This window comes from Phodopus roborovskii, unplaced genomic scaffold (genome assembly GCF_943737965.1).
Source record: "Phodopus roborovskii unplaced genomic scaffold, PHOROB, whole genome shotgun sequence".
In the NCBI taxonomy this organism is placed as follows: domain Eukaryota; kingdom Metazoa; phylum Chordata; class Mammalia; order Rodentia; family Cricetidae; genus Phodopus; species Phodopus roborovskii.
This window is the reverse complement of record NW_026126470.1, coordinates 31841099-31860634: the sequence shown is the minus strand read 5'-3', so window position 1 is coordinate 31860634 and position 19536 is coordinate 31841099. Positions and strand designations below refer to the sequence as shown.

Sequence of the window (19536 nt, the reverse complement as noted above, 5' to 3'; positions counted from 1 at the left end):
TGCAGATGCGGGACCGGAACTGAGGTCCCCACCCCCAAGGGAGTCTGGTAACTCTCACAGGTGGCTCACCTCTCCACCCTCCACGAACTTGACCCCAGTGCCTCTAGCTCCACAGCCAAGGGTGACCGAGGTCTGCAGCTAATAAAACACACGACATGGAGCAAGATACCAGCTGCTCTGATCTTGATGAATAATTTAGAAACGAATTACCCTTTTGCAAATGAGTCCAATAAAGCAAGGCTCATTGCTGCCCACCCACTGAGCCTTCCTCCTCCATCCTCTGGCCTACAGCTGCTGTGATTAAGGTGCAGTCCCAGTTAAGGAAGAATGAAGTGCCCTTCCCTTCCCATTCCCCCTTCAGAAGATGGCAGAGAGCCAAGCTGTAAGATTCATTACTAGAAGGGGCCATCCATCGAGCCGGAGTGCCATGCTAACTCATCATGTTGGTGAAATGTGGGTTTTCAACAGTCAGTTCTGGTCTATTTGGTGCCAACAGAATTTTGTCTTTCAGTCTTCCCTGTCAATGCCTGGACCAGATTTCATTGTCTCTAAGTAGTTTAGAGGAGAGCTGGGTTGGACAGGGGCAAAACAGTGAATATGGAGCATCTGATTGAGCAAGAGCCCAAACGCTAATAAGAAAATGTCAGAAGGACACCTGAGGGGGCGGGCGACCCTGAACCAGGCTAAACATCAAGAAGAATAGGAACAGACTATAATGGGCAGAATAAAACTGAATTTTTATGAGAGATACAGACATAGAGACAGACAGACAGAGAAAGAGAGACAGAGATATGGACACACATACTCGTGGGAGCCATGTGAAAAATGAAGGTTGGGGGTCAGAAGGCTCCTTCTACAATACGAGGAAGGCTGAAATAACAAAAGGGAACTAAAGAGATTCCCCCTGCCTCTCTCTAGGATTCCCTTCCTCTTCCATAAGATAAGGGATTTACTGTGAGTCTCCAGGGCTCGGGTGACTGGAGTTGCAGTCACTAGTACATCTCTTATCTGGCACATATGAGGCCCTGGGTTTATGGCCAGTAGCATCCTTCACACACACACACACACACACACACACACACACACACACACACAATAAATCTTCATGTCCTACCACATCACTCCTGTACCCCTGAACCCCTGCCCATGCCAGCTCAGAGCTCACAGGCTCCACAGGGCCCTTAAAGAACCAGAGGTCATTAAAGTTTCTGCTATGTCACTGTATATATTCCTCTAGAATACAAGGTGATGTGGGATGCCCCTCTGCATGCTGTGAATATGTTTCATTACCATTGGTTAACAAAAAAAAAAAAAAAAAAAAAAAAAAGATGATTTGGTCAATGCCCAGGCAGAATATAGTTAGGCAGGAAATCCAAACAGAGATACAAAGAGAAGGAAGGCAGAGTCTGGGAGACACAGGCAGGTGATGATACACCAGTAAGCCACAGGCAGGTGGTGATACAGATTAGTAGAAATGGGTTAATTTAATTGTGAGAGCTAGTCAGTAATTAGCCTGAGCCATTAGCCCAACAGTCTGTAATTAACATTAAGCCTCTGAGTGGTTATTCGGGAACTGGAGGGCAGGAGAGAAACATCCAGTTAGAACAAAAAACTTTAAAGTGTGTCCATCAAGTCAAGTTAGACAATGAGATGCTATTTTTGGTTTTCAAGACCATCTCACTTTACAAACCCAGCTTCCCTGGAACCTCTCACTACACAGCCAGGTTAGCCTCAAACTCTCAGCAAGCCTACTGCCTCAGCTTGGCTTACAAGCCAAGGACTGTAAGCATTAGCCACCACACTCAGCTTTATTTTTGAAAAACATTAAGTCAAGTATTTGTCTCTGAATCTGCTGCCTTCATATCTAAGTGATGGACAGGGCTTTTCAATGGTTCATTTGCAATTAGGAAAAAGAAAACCTCTCAAGAACAGGTGAGATTATAGACTCACTAAGCTCACAGTACTGGATTTACCTCATCACCCTCTCCACCCAACATCACGGTCAAAATCTGGGGTGGCCATGTACAGGCATAGTGACCATGACCCTCCCATGAGCGTTCTGGCTGGCAAGAGGCTCACTTACCAGGCAGCGGCTGAACCACAGTCAAGTTGACAGTTAAGGACTTGCTGACCTGCAGGTTCTTCAGCTCTGCCACACAAGTCAATGTCCCGTTGCCCAGCGGTGTGAGAGCCAGGATACTCAAGGCACTCATAAGGTCACCCGGTTCCGGAACAGAATAGTAGCTGGAATTGCTTACCGGGACCTCAAGCTCCCAGGAAATGTCTGGGAGTGGCGTCCAGCCCAGGGCATAGCAAGTCACATTGCAGGGTTCACCCTGGGTGACCACAAGGCTGTTGCTAGGAATGTCCAGGGTCCCCATAACTAAAGAGAAGAGAGAAGCAAGCTAAAGTATAACAGCCTCCTGACTTTCCCCAATTTTAGCTTCAAATTACATCTCATGAGACTTTCTTCCCAAGCCCCAGAAAGGCTGTGTCTATCCCAGGAAACTTGCAGTTCAGGTTTCATCTGCCATATCTATAAGTACCTGCTGAGGTGTCTCCCAAGAATAATGGGAAATAAAAGTCAATGGCCTCTGGCATGGAGCTACAAGGATTCTCTTAGGCAATCCTGGAAACAGAAGCAAAACAGGAAATAATCTGTATTCTATTCCCCGAAAATCTCTTCCCTTAAGTCTGAGCCAATCACCTTCATTTTATAATTTGGAGTCATAAACTTTTTTTGTCTTTTGCTTTGTTTTGCTTTGAGACAAAGTCTCATGTAGACCAAGCTGGCCCCGAATATCACTCAAAGTTGGCTTTGGACTCTAGATCCTCTTGCCTCCAGCTCCCATGGGCAGGGAAGGCAGGCACGTGCACCCAATAGTAAACTTTAAAAATGAACTGCCTTGAACATCCCGTTAAAATACGTTTCTAGTTATAAATTACATCAAAATCAAATCGACTATGAGCTGAGCTATAACTTTCAGAATTAATGACTTAGATCAACGTTTTCTTAAAGAACGCCCCCCCCCCTCCTTGCCGATGGCAGCATTCACACTGCAAGGAACCCATCTGAAAATGACGTTTACATGTGCTGACAATACCAAAATAACCTGAAGGTTGTCTCTCGGCAAAGACACAGCCTTAGTGACACACATGTGCATTCAAATGTTCACAGTCAAACATGCTACAAGGCACCACCCCCCAGCCGCTTGAGACAATGGAGAAAAACACAGGACAGAAAACTCTGCTCCCCTCCATGGCTCTGCTCTGTTAACTCCAACACTCGGAGCAAAGCACTGAAATTTGGGATCTCAGAGCCCCCATCTCTGCATTTTCTAAAGGTAGAAGATCTGACCAGAATACATGATCTTCAAACACTCTGGTTTCGATTCCTTTTTCAAAGCCACCAGAGACTCCAAAGAACTTCCTTTGTGTGGACAGCAGCTACATAAAATTGTTCTAAAACGTTTACTTAAAAATAGCAACCGTATCTCATTACATGTTGATGCAAATGAAAGCATTTCCCCCTAAACTGTATTTTTAAACTATTTTTTTAAAAAAAAAAATAAATAAAACTAAATCTAGGGGCAACGTCTATCTATGCAAATCTGTTATGTTCAGCCTAGATTTCCAAGCTGGCAGCTTCATTTGTATGTTACGGGATTGCTTTGTTTGAAGAGTACAGGAAGATATTTGACTTCCCACAGAAATGCAGCCAGAACTGCACAGAGTGTTGAATAGCTTTTTTAAATAACCGTGGGTATCCTTTGGCACCAGGCCAAAACTCAAACAGGAGTGTTTTATTGAAGGTAAACTCACTAGCAAGCCTGAAGCCACAGTGAGGGCTTCCCTCCCCTTCCCTCTAGACCATGGTCCTATCGGGCACGTGACTGGATTTTTTTTTCCCCCTTGCGTGACTTGTTTTTGTCATTATAGTCAAGAACGTGGACAGTGTGAGTTAGAAGATCTCTCCAGCGTGCAGCATGAAGCTCCCTTTGCAGGCAGGAAAACTGAACTGAAAAAGTCACTAGCGTGTTAGGCCACTGCAAGAAGTCATGCCCTGGAGTGGGGGAGGGCCTGGATGCTATCTTAGAGCCTCTGTGCTAACCTTGCACACTCCTGTAACTGAGTCAAGGAGGTGGGGGGTGGCTTAAATCATTAAATTCACTCTTCTGTCAACCCCTCTGGAGTCACTTGCTGCCGAGCCTCGTGCTGTGAGTTTGAGATCCAAGACTTGTGTGGTGGGTGGAGAGAATCCACTCTCACAAGCATGCTGTGACATATTTGTGCACAATAAATAAACATCAAAAAAAAATGATGATGGCAGGCCCTAGGAGGGACGTAACTGCCTCACATAATGACAGAGGGGCATGAGCTCAGGTCCTTCTGGCCCTCAGAAAGCAAGAGTATGTTCGAGTCAATGGCAGGTTGGGCAACAGCTGGACCAGTGCAGCATGTGGAGGGGGCTGGAGAGATGGTTCAGTGGTTAAGAGGACCCTGGTTCAATTCCCAGTACCCACATGGCGACTCACAACTGTCTGTAACCTCAGCCTCACAAGACATACATACAGGCAAAGCATTGATGCTCATAAAATAGAGTGTGTGCGTGTGTGTTTGTGTGTGTGTGTGTGTGAGAGAGAGAGAGAGAGAGAGAGAGAGAGCCTATGTAGAGGTCAGAGGTCAATATTAAGCATCTTCCTTAATGATTCCTCATTTTAGTTTTTGAGACAGAGTCTCCCACTGAGCCTAGAATTTCACCAATTTGATTAGTCTGGCTGTCCAGCAAGCCCCAATGACCTGCCTTTCTCCACCAGCTGGAATTTCAGGTGTGCACGACCACACCCAGATTTCCCACTTGGGTTATGGGGGTAATCAAACTCAGGCTCTCATGTTAGCATAGCAAACACTTTACCAACTGAGCCAGCTGATGGGAGATGCCATTAATACATAGAAATGGGTTAATACTTAGGACAGAGCTAGCCGATAAGAAACAAGTACCTGGACAACAGCATAATATCAAATACAGAGTCTCTGTAAGTTATTTGGGGCTGGCGTGGCGGCGGGACAAGACTGGCGGTGGGAGGAAAAACCTTACTCCTTACAGCCAGCCTCTTTCTATTCATCTTTGGGTCCTACTCAGTACCTAGAAAGCATGCTTTTTCTTGGAATTTAAAAAAAAAAAAAAAAAAACACTTTTCTACTGGCCCACCCCACACACCCCACCCCACACACACCCCCCATGCTACAACAGCCCTACGATGAGTAAACCAGAGCCAAAGTCATTGTGTGTTTTGTTAAGACCATGCAGCTCTAAACAACAAAGACAGAATGGGAACCCAGGCAGCCAGGTTCCCAAGCCCTCATTTCTGGGCCACTCTGGATGCCCAGCTGAGCCACTCTGGATGCCTGGATTGACTACTCTGGATGCCCAGCTGGACTACTCTGGATGCTTAGCTTGACCACTCTGGATGCCCAGCTGGATGCACCCCAAGCTAAATGGGCAAAGTTTTGAAGTCACTGGTGGTTTTGTCACCTGATCCTCACAGCAGATGTGTGAGCTGAGTAGAGGAGCCTCATCCCACCTTACAGAGGAAGGAAGGAGCCAGAGCAGGGGTCTCCCTGGCTGACAACTGACAGAGACCACAGCAGAACTCAGGTCCTGTGTTCTTCCCATTATAACTGAATTACTATCAGAGACCCTAGGCATGCAAACTGAACTGAGAGCTCTAAGTAACTTCGTGTAAATCACCACTTAGAAGACATCACTATTCCATTAATTAAACCACACAAGTTAAAGATACCCCAACGTAAAGAATCACCAGTTTAATTCGATATCTAAAGTAAAAATCATTTCTAAATACAAATACAAATATATAGACATGTTTTTCCACCAAATATTATCACATTTGATTTGACAACAGACAGAATCTGGGATTTCACTGGGGTGAGGAAATAAGAGGATATAAAAAAAATAATCTCAAAGGCACAGCTTGTTCTCATGAGAAATGCCGCCACAGAAATAAAAACTCTAGAAACCCAGGGACAAGGCCCAACTCAAACGGAGAGCTGTGGATAAAGACCACAAGGACTTGGTCTTTATCCCCCCCCACACACACACACACCCCAACACCACAAAACAAACAAAAAAATCTGAAAGGAAATTGTAATCCACTAATCACAACCTCTACTAATAATATATAAACTCACTTTCAAAAAGTATCAAGGAGTCTTGATTTGGGTAAGACTATCTTAAAGTGTCATAAAACACACTCTTTTGCCTTTCTCATTGTGTAATGGTCTTACAGATGAAAAAATGTTATGGTAGTATAGACTAGTGTCTATACATGGTGCATTTGAAGAACACACACCTTTGACCATAACAGCTATGGTCCCTGGGGCAAGAAAAAATAGATCAGAGACGTTCAAAGCACCCTTCCACACGGGTAATGTGTTCCGGTGCTGCCACCACCAACTGTCCAAATCAGCTACACGAAGAGCTCCAGGAGGTGGTTTCAGAAAGGCAGTTACACACCTAGACACCACAGGAGTAGATTAGATGGGAAAGCGATAAACCCGTCTCACAGCGGGGAGGGGAAGAAAGGAGTAAACAAGGAAAGAGAGTCAAACAGCAAAGGAGGGAAGGAGAGAAAGAGGGAGGGAGAGAGGGAGGGAAAGAAGGAAGGAGAGGGGGGAGAGAGGGAAGAAGAGAGGAGGAGGAGGGCGACATAAGCTAAGCCAGAATTCTCTCAAAATATTCAGAACAATGAAGCCTAGACTATACATGCAAGAAGGATGCAGGGACAGAGAGACATTAACAAATAAGCGCGAAGCCGTCATGGGTTCAGAATCACGATATGCGCCACCATACCTGAAGGTGGACCCCAGCCGTCATGACGCAGCTGTGGGCCTCAGAAGGCCCTGTAGCTGGCTCACCTTGCACGGTGAGGAAGGCAGATCCCAACACATTGCTGTTCTGCAGGCTGCACTGCACAAGTCCCGAGTCGCCGGGCTGCACGTCGTGGATGATCATCTCGGAAATGAAGCGGTCACTCCTGTTGTAGCTGACCGAGGTGAAGCGGTCATTGGTGATGATGGGTTGCTGGGAAGTGATACTCAGCTCCACCACACCTTTGAGGGACCACATGATAAGCTTCCAGCCGTGGGTCACGGTGCAGTTGAAACGAGCCTCGGAGCCGTTTAGGACTGTTACATTCTGCGGACCTTCTATGATCTCATAACTGGATCCAGGCGCTAGAAGGCAACCAGTTTTTCAGGGCAGTAAATGAATTAGCTGACATATGTCAATGACAACACTGAACGCTTGTTTGCAGGTTGTCATGCTCTTACTGTCCATCTGAAGGCTCGGCCTCTCTGCCTTATTGGTCCTGAGGAGATACAAGGCCAATGCACACATCCTTCAGCTAACTTGAACACCATTGCCTACAAGCTCCCAGTCACCCATGCCACAAAATGTGGCACTTAAGATAGAGTTTTTGCAGACATACTTTATCAAGGGTCCTGTCCATGGGACACTCAGGACTTACTGCCACAGCAGTAGAATTGGGAGCTGAGTTCAGGCCTTGCTACCCTGAATTGCCGACTCCTGGCTGGCTCCAGTCACTCAGGAGACCCACTGGCTTCTCTTCACTCACTCCAGCCCATCGGTCAGGATAGGTTACCTTGGTGTTAGATGATCCCTATGAGTTAACATGCTAGCCCTCCTTGTATGGGGGATTGGGGGGGGGGCGGGGCAAATGCCAGCAGTTCTCTTCTTCTTACCTTGAAAGTTGAATGTGATACAGTCCCTAAAGGAGACTGATTAGAGCCCTGAACATCCCCGGGGCATGAGCCATTCAGTGGCAGACAGCCAAACCTGAGCATCTCATGATCACCCAGAATGAATTGTGAGGCAGAACTTCCTTGTTCGGGAACTCACGGATGGACAGGAGGGTTGCACACACACCAGGACCAGCGGAGGGAAGGGTATCAGGGATGATAAGGCCAGGAGAGGTCAGCTTGCCTAGAAGAGGCAGAGTTAGGACAAGGCAAGAAGATACCTGAACTAATTTAGTGGTTGAGTGCACACCACCGCTCCCAGGGTAAGACAGAAAGAAGAAAGAAAATGTGTTCCTAATGCCTATTGCAGAGTGGATCTTCTCTATGGCCACTGGGCCAACTCCTACTGATGATTCACACCCTTCTTGACCTTCAGCTAAAAAACAAACAAAATGTCCAAAGGCGGGGGGGGGGGGGGGGGGGGGGACACTAGAAATGACTCTTTGTTTGCTGTGATAAGACACTGACCTAAAGCAATTTGGAGAGGGATGGGTTAATTTCATTTTGCATATCCTGGGTCACAGTCCATTAATGGAAGCCAAAACAAGAAGCTGAAGGCAGGAACTGATACAGAGGCCATGGGGGGAGCATTGTTTACTGGCTTCCCCTCCACGGCTTGGTCAGCCTGCTTTCTTATACCAATGAGGACATCCTCCCCAGAGGTTGCACTGCCCACATCAATCATTAATGAAGACTTGCCAATGGGCCAATCAGTGGAGTCAATTTCTCAACTGAGGTTCCCTCTCTCCAGTTGACTCTGGCTAGAGTCAAGGAGACAAAAATCAACCAGGACAGACTCCAAGGAAGCTACAGACACTGGGTCAACTCCAGCCACGAACCTGCAATCAAACTGAAGAAAACAGACTAACACACATGTCACAGGGAAAAGGAAACCCCAGCCCCATTCACTGTCTGTCCCAGTGTAAAAACAGGATGAGTGGTGAGCACACAGAGCCTAAGAAGCCCCAAAAAAAAGGGAGGGGGAGGGGAAAAGAGAAGAAAAGGAGGGAAGGTAGTAGGAGGGGAGGGGAGGTGCTTTTGCTACAAAAACAAAAAAAAAAAAAAACACCCCCCCCCCCCAACACCAACCACAAAAAAAAAACACACCCCAAACAAAGCAAACCCCCCACACACAGTACCTAAAAAAACAAGGAGGGAAAAAAAAAAAAAAAAAAGAAAGAGAAGAAGTAAAAATATAAATAGGACATCTTTCCCGCCCGTTTTTTTTTTTTTTTTTTTGTGTGGGGTTTTTTTAAAAGAGGGGGTCAATGACCACACACGCGCCCCAAATTTATGTGATGAGAAAGGAGGTGCCTGAACTCTTCTTCCCCTCCTCCCCCCCCGGGCCCAGGAACCCGAAACACAAGCGTGAGCCACCACGCCTGAATATATTGAAAGACCCCCACTATGCTTATTGCCTGTTTAAATTGCTCTTGCTAATTTGCCAAGGTCAAACTATGAAAAAAGTACAGGAGGGAACCAGGTGCTGCTCTCATCCAACGCCAACCAGATATCTGTGGTCTGTAGCTTGGACCAAAGCAAGGTCAGCAGGACAGTGTCCAGTATGCTGAGATAGTCATAACTGAATTCTTTGTATTCTTTGTGCCCAACCCGAATAACCAACTGTCCTTGGTTAACTACAACTGCAACATTTAGATGAAACAATGAAATCCCTGTAACCATGCTTCTGCTTCTGTAAGCCTGCTTCTTGCCACCCCAACCCTATATAAACTGCCTGAGTTTTAACCTCAGCACGCTCAGTCCCCCCGAAAGACTGAAGCGTCCACAGGTACCTGTGTAAACAATAAACAACCTCTTGCACTTGCATCCAGTGGTCTGGTCTCGTCTCTTGGGGGCAAGGGCCTTCCCCCTGACAGGCTCCAAACTCTTGGGGTCTCTGGGGGTCTTTCATTGGAGGTTCCACCGAGATTGGAGACCCTTCCCCCTAGAGACTGACACTGACACCCACCGGGAGGTAAGCTGGCCAGCGCTTAATTTCTGTTCTTTGTTGTCTTGTTCATATGTCTTTTACTTGTTGCTTGTTGCGCAGCGATCGGTAATCGGCTAGGCTAGTCGAGTCTGTAGGCGGCTTGAGAAGGAGCTGACGAGCTCGGACTTCTACCCGCCACCCTGGGAGACGTCTCAGGGATCTGGGGCACCCGATTTTTCGGGGCCCACAACGAGTCCCAGGGATTCGTGGTTTTGGGGGGGCCAGGGGGCTTAAGATCCTCTGTGCCTCCAACTCAGTATCTGGTTTCGGTTTTACGGCCGAAAACGCGCAGCGTGTCTTTGTGCCGGCTGTCTATGTGTTTTGTCTGTTCTGTTTATCTGTCTGATTCTTTATTTCGAAGAAAATATGAAACAATCTTTAACCACCCCCTTAAGTTTATTTTAGATCATTGATGATGTACAGAGCCGAGCTCACAATCAGTTGGTTAAAGGAAAAAAAACTGTGTTGGACTCCCCGGTAGCCAGCTGACTCCGAGATCAAAGGGAGCCAGCCACCGAAGGAACCTGCTGAGCCTTTCCCCTGCGCCAGGCTGCTGGATTAGGAGGGCAATTTCAATTTCAATACTGGTCTTTCTTGGCGTCCAACCTTTATAATTGAAAAATCTAACAACCCCTCCTTCTCCAAAGACCCTGTAGCTCTCTAACCTACTTGAATATGGCTTTTGCAGGTCCTCCTAACCTCGGGGGGAAAAAAAAAATAACAACGCATCTTCCTGGGAGAAACCGTCTTAGAGGATGATAAAAAAGCCCACTCAGTTGCCAAATAAAATTGAGGAAATTTTTCCCCTAAATCGTCCCTGCTGGGACTTTAACACCTACGACTTTATAGCCAGTTACTCACAGCGGGTCTCCGCAGGCCTGGGACGCTGTCCCAGGAATTTGGCTGAGGTAAGACAGATAACCCAGGGACCGGAGGAAACTCCGACTGCATTTTTGGAGAGGCTAAAGGAAGCCTACCGTATGTATACACCCTTTGATTCTGATAGTAACGAGCAAAGGGGCAATGTTTCTATGGCTTTCATTTGGCAGTCGGCTCCAGATATTAGGACTAAGTTGCAGAGACTAGATAATTTATAAGATTATAGCCTGCAGGATCTCGTAAAGGAAGCAAAAAAGATCTTTAAAAAGAGAGAAACACCTGAGATTAAAAAAAAAAAAAAGACTAGGAAAGTTGCAGGAGGAAAGAGAGGACAAGTTTAAGAAGGAGCTAAAGGAGAGAGAGAAAAAAAAGAGAGGGGGGAAAGAGAAAAAAAAAGAGAGAAAAAAAAAAAGAGAGAGAAAGAGAGAGAGAGAGAGAGAGGGATCATAGGAACCGGAGAGAATTAAGCAAAATCCTGGCCACTGTAGCTCAGAATAATCATAGTGCAGGAAGTCAGAAAAGGAAAAAAAAAAAAAAAAGGAGGCCCAGGGTAGATCGAGACCAGTGTGCCTACTGCAAAGAAAAAGGCCATTGGGTCAAAGATTGCCCTAAGAGACCTAAAAATCAGAGGCATGGGGACGGACCCCAAAGACCAACTCAGCTTCTAGCCCTAGATGAAGACTAGGGCAGTCGGGGCCAGGAGCCCCCCCCCCCTGAGCCCAGGCTAACCTTAAGAGTCGGGGGGCAGCTAGTCACCTTCCTGGTGGACACTAGAGCCCAACATTTAGTTCTCACCGAAACGAACGGGCCATTGAGTACCAAAACAGCTTGGGTACAAGGAGCCACCAGAAAAAAACAATACCGATGGACCACGGAGAGAAAAGTTCATCTCGCATCAGGTAAAGTCTCACATTCCTTTTTGCATGTACCGGACTGTTCATATCCATTACTGGGTCGAGATCTACTGACTAAATTAAAAGCCCAGATCCATTTTGAAGGACCAGGAGCTAAAGTCTCTGGCCCACAAGGGGCTCCACTTAAAATATTGACTTTACAATTGAAAAATGAATATAGACTTTTTAAAAAGCCTCCTGAACAGCAGGAAGGAATGGACTTATGGTTAAAACAACACCCCCTGGCCTGGGCAGAAACAGGGGGCATGGGCTGGCCATACAACAGCCACCCCTAATAATAACCCTGAACCCAGCCACCTTGTTACCACTGCTGGAGGAACCAGCCTCCCATGACTGTCAGCAGATCCTTGCAGAGATGCATGGAATGTGGCCTGATCAGCCCTTGAAAGATGCAGAATACACCTGGTTCACGGATGGCAGCAGCTACTTGCTAAATGGTGAGAGACAGGCAGGGGCTGCAGTGACAAATGCCTCAGAGGTCATATGGGCCACTGCACTCCCAGGAGGCACCTCTGCTCAGCGAGCTGAACCCTTTGCTCTGACTCAGGCTCTCCAGATGGCAACAGGTAAGAAGCTTAATGTGTACACTGATAGCCGGTATGCCTTTGCCACTGCCCATGTCCATGGAGAAATTTATCGGAGAAGGGGCCTTTTAACATCAGAAGGCAAAGAAATTAAAAATAAAAATAAAATCTTGACATTATTAAAGGCCCTGTTCCTTCCTAAAAAAAATTGAGCATAATGCATTGCTCTGGACATCAAAAGGGGGAAAGCCTGGAGGCAAAAGGAAATCGCCTGGCTGATGAAGCAGCCAAACAAGCAGCCTTAAGCCCCCAACTATTGACTATTAGCATATTGACTGAAAAGGAAACAGCTAAGACTCCAGATTGGGACTATGATGAAACGGATTTGGACATTGTTCAGAAACTAAGTGCAGATTATGACCCCAATCGGCAATGCTGGGTCTACCAAGGAAAGACTATACTGCCTATAAAAATGGCAAAAATGTTAATAGACCACCTCCATAAACTGACTCATCTAAGCGCCAAAAATATGAAAACTTTGCTAGATAAACAAGAAATTGGAACTTACCTTCCCAATCGGAATTTATTACTGGAACAAGTAACTGCTAACTGTCTGGCCTGTGCCCAGATAAACCAAGGAAAAACCAAACTGAATTCTGGGACCCGGCTTTGTGGCCATAGGCCTGATGTCCATTGAGAAATAGACTCTACTGAAGTCAAACCTGGAATGTATGGTTATAAATATTTACTGGTTTTTATAGACACCTTTTCAGGATGGGTGAAAGCGTTTCCTACCAAACATGAGACTGCAAAAATGGTCACCAAGAAACTATTAAAAGAAATCTTTCCCAGATATGGGATGCCACAGGTAATAGAATCAGACAATGGGCCTGCCTTCATCTCCCAGGTAAGTCAGCTGGTGGCCAGGTTGCTGGGGATAAATTGGATACTACATTGTGCTTACAGACCCCAGAGTTTAGGACAGGTAAGAAAAAAAATAAATAAAACCATTAAGGAGGCTTTATCCAAATTAACGCTTGAAACTGGCTTTAAGGACTGGGTACAACTCCTACCTCTGGCCCTCTATTGGGCCAGAAACACTCCAGGCCCTCATGGCCTAACTCCCTTTGAAATACTATATGACAGTCCACCGCCAGCTGTATCATTCTTTGATGCTGACATTTCTGATTTTGCAAACACCCCTTCCATACAGGTGCATCTATGAGCCTTACAGATAGTCCAAGAAGAGGTCTGGAAACCTCTGGCAGCCGCATCCCGGGAGGAACAAAGAACCTCTTGTCAGCCCCACTCTTTCCAGATTGGCGATTCCTTCTGGGTTCGGAGACATCAGACTAAGAACTTAGAGCCCCACTGGAAGGGCCCCTACACTGTGCTCCTGACAACTCCCACCGCCCTGAAAGTAGACAGGATTGCTGCCTGGATGCATTTTAAATAGACTGGTACTGTTCAAAAATACACACACACACACACACACACACACACACACACTTGTCAGTTGTTCAGGCCCTAGTTTTGACCCAGCAGTACCAGCAATTAAAACAAATAAAAACTGAAAAACCATGAATAAAGGGTTTTATTCATTTTATAGAAAAAGGGGGGAATGAAAGACCCCCACTATGCTTATTGCCTGTTTAAATTGCTCTTGCTAATTTGCCAAGGTCAAACTATGAAAAAAGTACAGGAGGGAACCAGGTGCTGCTCTCATCCAACGCCAACCAGATATCTGTGGTCTGTAGCTTGGACCAAAGCAAGGTCAGCAGGACAGTGTCCAGTATGCTGAGATAGTCATAACTGAATTCTTTGTATTCTTTGTGCCCAACCCGAATAACCAACTGTCCTTGGTTAACTACAACTGCAACATTTAGATGAAACAATGAAATCCCTGTAACCATGCTTCTGCTTCTGTAAGCCTGCTTCTTGCCACCCCAACCCTATATAAACTGCCTGAGTTTTAACCTCAGCACGCTCAGTCCCCCCGAAAGACTGAAGCGTCCACAGGTACCTGTGTAAACAATAAACAACCTCTTGCACTTGCATCCAGTGGTCTGGTCTCGTCTCTTGGGGGCAAGGGCCTTCCCCCTGACAGGCTCCAAACTCTTGGGGTCTCTGGGGGTCTTTCAATATGGTACTAGGAAACAAACCTGGGGTCACGTGCATGCCGGGTAGACACTCCACCACCTGACCTTCCAATGAAATAGGTGGCAATGAGCCTTAAGCACAGTCCCCTGCAAAGCGAGGCCCCCTCTGGACCCACCAGCTGCACCTGTAACGAGGAACGTGCAGCCACCGTGCCTTGCTTCTTCCTCAAGTGATTGATTCATCACTGTTGAGGGCACGGGTGACCATGCCTCGCACAGAGCAAACAAACATGGTAAAGCCCTTGCAGATACGACCTCTACTCAGCCACATGCCTCTGCTCTCACCTTCCTCCCCTCCACTCTCTTTTCTTGGGGAGCAAAGAAAGGTATGAATGGGATGCTGAGAAAAGTCGGGGTCTCCCCTACCTGCAAGTTTTCTCTAGGTGTCACTCAACAAAACTGGGGTGTCTGCAAGGTTCCTTGAGGAGTTTCTTCTCCTATACGGTTTGTGGGACCCACACTCTTCAGCTGGCAGAGCAGGGCTTCTCTCATGCCCTACAGAGTGTGTCTGTAACTTCCCTGCCACCCCTGAACTTGAGCAGGGGCCCCTTTCTTCCCACTCCCTACCCTGACATTATTGCAGTTTTAATGGCTCCTGTGGAACAGGGTTAGCCAACTTCTGCACCTCTTGCTGATCCCCTGAAACTGACTCCGGAGCTGAGTGTGCAGCTCAGTCAGGACAGTGCTTGCTGTGTAAGCATGAGGATTTGTGTTTAACCCCAAGAACCCACATAGAAAAACTGGGTGTGGTGGTGCATGCTTGTAGTTCCTGCATTGAGGAGGTGGAGACAGGTGGTTTCCCTGGGGATCACTGGCCAAGCAGTCTAGCCAACGCAGCAAGTTCCAGGTAAAAGTGAGACAATTTGTCTTTAGAAAACAAGGTAGACAACATCCTGAAGAACGACACCCTAGCATGACCGCTGACCTCCACATGCATGCACAAACATGCACACCCACACAAACACACACACACACACACACACACACACACAGGAAACAATCTCCTTGACATGAGAAACTTTACCATCTATACAAACCACCTCTCCATTTTCTTAGTCCAGTGTAGCTTCCTCCACTCTCTATCTTCACATCATGCTACAGCCGCAGACCCCACACTGCCCCTTTCTTACTTGACCTTTGTAGTGAATGGGAAAGCAGGCTGGACAAGTGGCGAACAGCTGGAAAGCAATAAGGATGGACAGTAGAGGACAGAGAGATCTGCCCTGGTGACAGGCCTTCAGAAGGAGAGAGAATCAACCATGTTATATGCTGGAACCTACTGAAGAGAGTAGGGGATTCTGGGAGGATCGCCAGGCAGGTCTGAATGGTCTGCTGGGCTCCTGAGATGAGGACAGAAAACGCCAATGTCACTTCTGGGCCACCAGCTGCACCAAAAACATTTCTGCACATGTAGCCAAGAGGAGCATTTCAAAACAGGTATCTGTTTGTGTAGACCATCCCCACCCTACCTCCATACTCCAGACATCTAAGAGTCCCATCACTTGGGGTAGACCAGATAGCCCTTCAAACTCATCCCCACAGCAATTTCTCTCTATCTTCAGTTTGTCCCAACTCTACCCTTAGGCCACTAGATCTTCTTAAAGTACCAAATCTATCAAGTCTTTCTGGTCCAGGGCCATTTGCACATGAACAGCTTGGAATCCAGTCTCACTTGCTCCTGGGTTCCTGGCCCAGTCATATGCTACCTGGGGAACACCTTCCCAGACCATCCTGTTTCTATTAAACTGTCCTACCATCAGCTCTCCACTGAGAAGTTTTTCTTCAAAGCAACTGTCACAATGGTGAATTTTTTGTTTGTTTTATTTTTGTCTTGTTCTCACTCAATGACTATTTGTCCTACTAGGCTCTAAGCTCTGGTGTCTATGCCTCACATAACAGGAGTTCAGTGAATATTTGCTGAGCAAACAGATGAGGTAACCAAGATCTATGTACGCCAGAAGATTAAGGGCAAGGTAGGGAGGAGAAAGGAGGGGATGAGAGAAGAGAGGAACAGAAAGGAGAGAGGAGGAAAAGGCTTGCAAGAGCCCTGTGGGCATGTAGAGCTAAGTCTGTAAGTGATGATTCAATTAGCCACAAGGCTTTCTTGGATGAAATATTATAAATTCTTCCTGGGAACTCTAAAACCAGCCCATAATACTCTGCCCTCCTGATTCAGCCATCTTCAAACCTCAAGCCAGATCCATCTTGACTCAAACCAATACTTAAGGCTCAATATCCATAAATATATACATATTAAAACTATATATCTATTTCAGAGTTCATATATATACTTATATATATTTCTGATTATATATAAATATATTCATATATATATATATATATATATGAATATATTTATATCAGAAAAACTAAGTCCAGAGTTCAGTTCTCTCAGTCTTTAAAGAATCTTTGTAACCTCAAAGTACCCCTAAAGTGTGGACTATGGGAGGCATATTAGCTCCAAGCTCAGTTCCTAAACTGTTCTCAGACAGGGTTTTCCTCTTCACTCTACTGAGCAATGTCCTGCAGGTTACTTCTCCCTGTGTGCTGTTAGACCTTTGCCTCTGGACTCCTCAGCCAGGAGCTCCTAGGCTTCACTTGCAAATACACCCAAAAGTGGAATTTCACAAACCTGCCCATTAACACTGTCACAGGCAGGCTTTTAAAGCTCAGCATCTACCCACCCAGAATGGACAGCACATCCTTCTGAACACGGCCACCCGCACGGTTAGTAGAACTGTGGACATTTGGGGAGAGGAGGGACAGAAAGAGCTATTCATTCATTGGGTGTTCTTGTCTCCAAAGCGATGACAAGGATGGCTCAGATTGTGACAAGACGTTCAAGGTACCTGCAAATGTCCCTGCCTTACTTCTGCTCTTCTATTACAGCAAGCCTTCGAGTTGCCATACTAGAAACAGAGAAATGAGAAGCCAGGTCTCAGAGGAGTCAAGGAGTCAAGACGTAATTAACCCAAACTGGGTCCACAGACTCTGGGGACTGGGAGACCTTCGGAGTCAGCTCAGCCCACTCTAATGGGCCTTGGATCCTCAGGAATCTACCCCAGCTGATGTCCTGAAGGACTTCTATTGGCAAGGCTGTGGTCAGAAAAGAAGTACCACATTTATGAGGCTTGGGATCACACCACAGACATCACAAAAGTCAAGAAGACACAGACAGGAGACACCCGAGCCAGGCTCTCTTTAAAAGACACAAAGAGACTGAAGAGAGGAGAAGAAGCAAGCGGGAAAGACATCTCAAAAAGCGAAACAATTAATGAGACAACCTCAGGTACTGAATAGGTAAGGGAAAGTCCTAATGGGGGCCGTGTTGGGGGTCGGGGCACCAAGGGGACCTTCTTGGGGTAGAGTTACAACAGGAATGAAAGCTCCTGAAGGGGTGGCCGTGAGACAGAGATGCAGGGGAGTGCCTGAGGAGGACCAACGATAGCCTACCCTGCTGCTGTATCTTCTGCTCACCCTTCCTCCCTCCTGCCCTGCTTTTGAAGTCTGCAAACGGTCTACGCACACACTAAACCTACCTGTCAGCCCAGCCAGGATGACCAGCACAGCCAGGACACCTCCCCAGCTTCCCTCCATCTCAGCATGATCTTCCTTACCTGAAAGATGAGGAAGGAGCAGGTGATGTTTAAAGCCAAAAGGATCTACCATGCTGCTCAGACACTTTGGACACCTCTGGGGAGTCGCCTTCTAGGCAGGCAGTATTCCCTCAGAAGATGCGTTCGGGGCTCATCACAGAGCCACGGGTGGGAAACTGAGCCTGGACCCATCACTGTGTTCACACAGACCACACACACACACACACACACACACACACACACACACACAAGAACGCTGATGTAGCTCACTTTAGAGAACCCCTGAAGCACACTGCCTGGCTTTAAGCCCACGTATGGCTGACATGTCCGGCAGGACAACCCGTCTCGGAGTTCCTGGCCAAAGAGCACGGTGTTGTTATCTACTCTTCATTTCTATGCCCTGTCCATCATGAGCTCACAACCTCATGAGGGAAGGATTGTAGAGGCAATTAGAAGGCAGTGAGGCACGGGAATGGAGATAGAATCGGAAGGATACAGGGCACCGGTGTTAGCCATCACTTCGAGCAGGCAGTCATGGATGGGCTCCTGGCAGCATCCATGGGCATGTTAGCAGAGCAGCAGAGGAAATGGCAGATGCAAAGGGCCTGGGGTGGAACCATGCTGGGCATGTTTGAGGAACTACAGAGAGGGTTCCGTGCGGAGCGAGGGCAGAGTGGCAAGGGTAAGGTCATTCTCATGGAGGCTGAGGCAGACGCAGTGAGCTCTGTCGGACACTTGGCCTTGGGTCCACCCTCCTTCCGACCCCTGCTTCTTTGATGACTTCATGCTCACCCCCCCCCCATCCTTCAGTTTTTTCTTCCTGTTCTCCCTTCTCAGGGCACAGTGGGTCCCCCTGGAGAGCTTGGCGCTGACTTGCTGCACACTGAATCGAATCATCGTGAGCCATCTGCAGAAGCAACTGTCACTACCTAAATTCTTTTCCAGCACTCAACTGCAGAGCACAGACATGGGAGGTAAGTTTCCACTGTGGCCTCCTGCAGACACCACACCCTCCTGACGCCTGGTCTCTCTGAGCCGAGCAGTGCTGCATCCCTGCAGGACTCTGGTGGTGGGATTGTGTAACATGCAGATACACCTGCCCAGTCCTCTGCTCTCCTTTCTTCTCTGCTGGGCCCAGAAGCACCACAGCCAGCACAGAGTCCAAACTGGCAGAGGAAATGACTACCACCTCTCAGGCTATGCATACCTCAGAAATGAGAGTCAGAGTTTCATTCCGGGGCAGCTCAAAGATGCTGAGGCCTGGGACTCAGCCTTTATACCTAAACTCATCCCCAGGTACCCCGGCTCAGGAGAGGGGGTTAGGATGGGGTTTTACCCCTTTGTCTCTCTGATGTCTTTCAAACCTCCACACGTGCACTGAGCTTTAACTACCCACGTTCCTACCTTACTTAGGGTAGAAACACCTCCACTAAGGTAGTGTTCCACTGTGGGCAGGAAGCACTAGTCAGAACTCAAGAATGTTCTTCCTCCACAGGGTCACCTGGCAGCCACGCTGCTGCTGCTGAAGTCTCAACCTTCTGAGACTGAGCCCTGAGCCCAGATCCAGTCTTACAAAGTGGATGACCAAATCATCTGCTGATTTTCAAGCTCAATTAACACAAGTTCGCAAGGGAA

The 19536-nt window shown here is 47.2% G+C and overlaps 1 protein-coding gene across 2 annotated transcripts in view; it reads right to left on the bottom strand.

Moving 5' to 3' along the window:
* Igsf5 (immunoglobulin superfamily member 5) overlaps positions 1–19536 on the bottom strand; it is a 40506-nt gene that overhangs the window by 18569 nt on the left and 2401 nt on the right. For both annotated transcript variants that reach the window (XM_051191951.1, XM_051191950.1), the window contains exons 2-4: positions 17845–17922; positions 6937–7254; positions 2084–2383 (exon numbers count right to left, since the gene is read on the bottom strand). In XM_051191951.1, the coding sequence (XP_051047908.1) occupies positions 2084–2383; positions 6937–7254; positions 17845–17902 (676 nt within the window). In that variant the 5' untranslated portion in view covers positions 17903–17922. The remainder of the gene's footprint in view (positions 1–2083; positions 2384–6936; positions 7255–17844; positions 17923–19536) is intronic.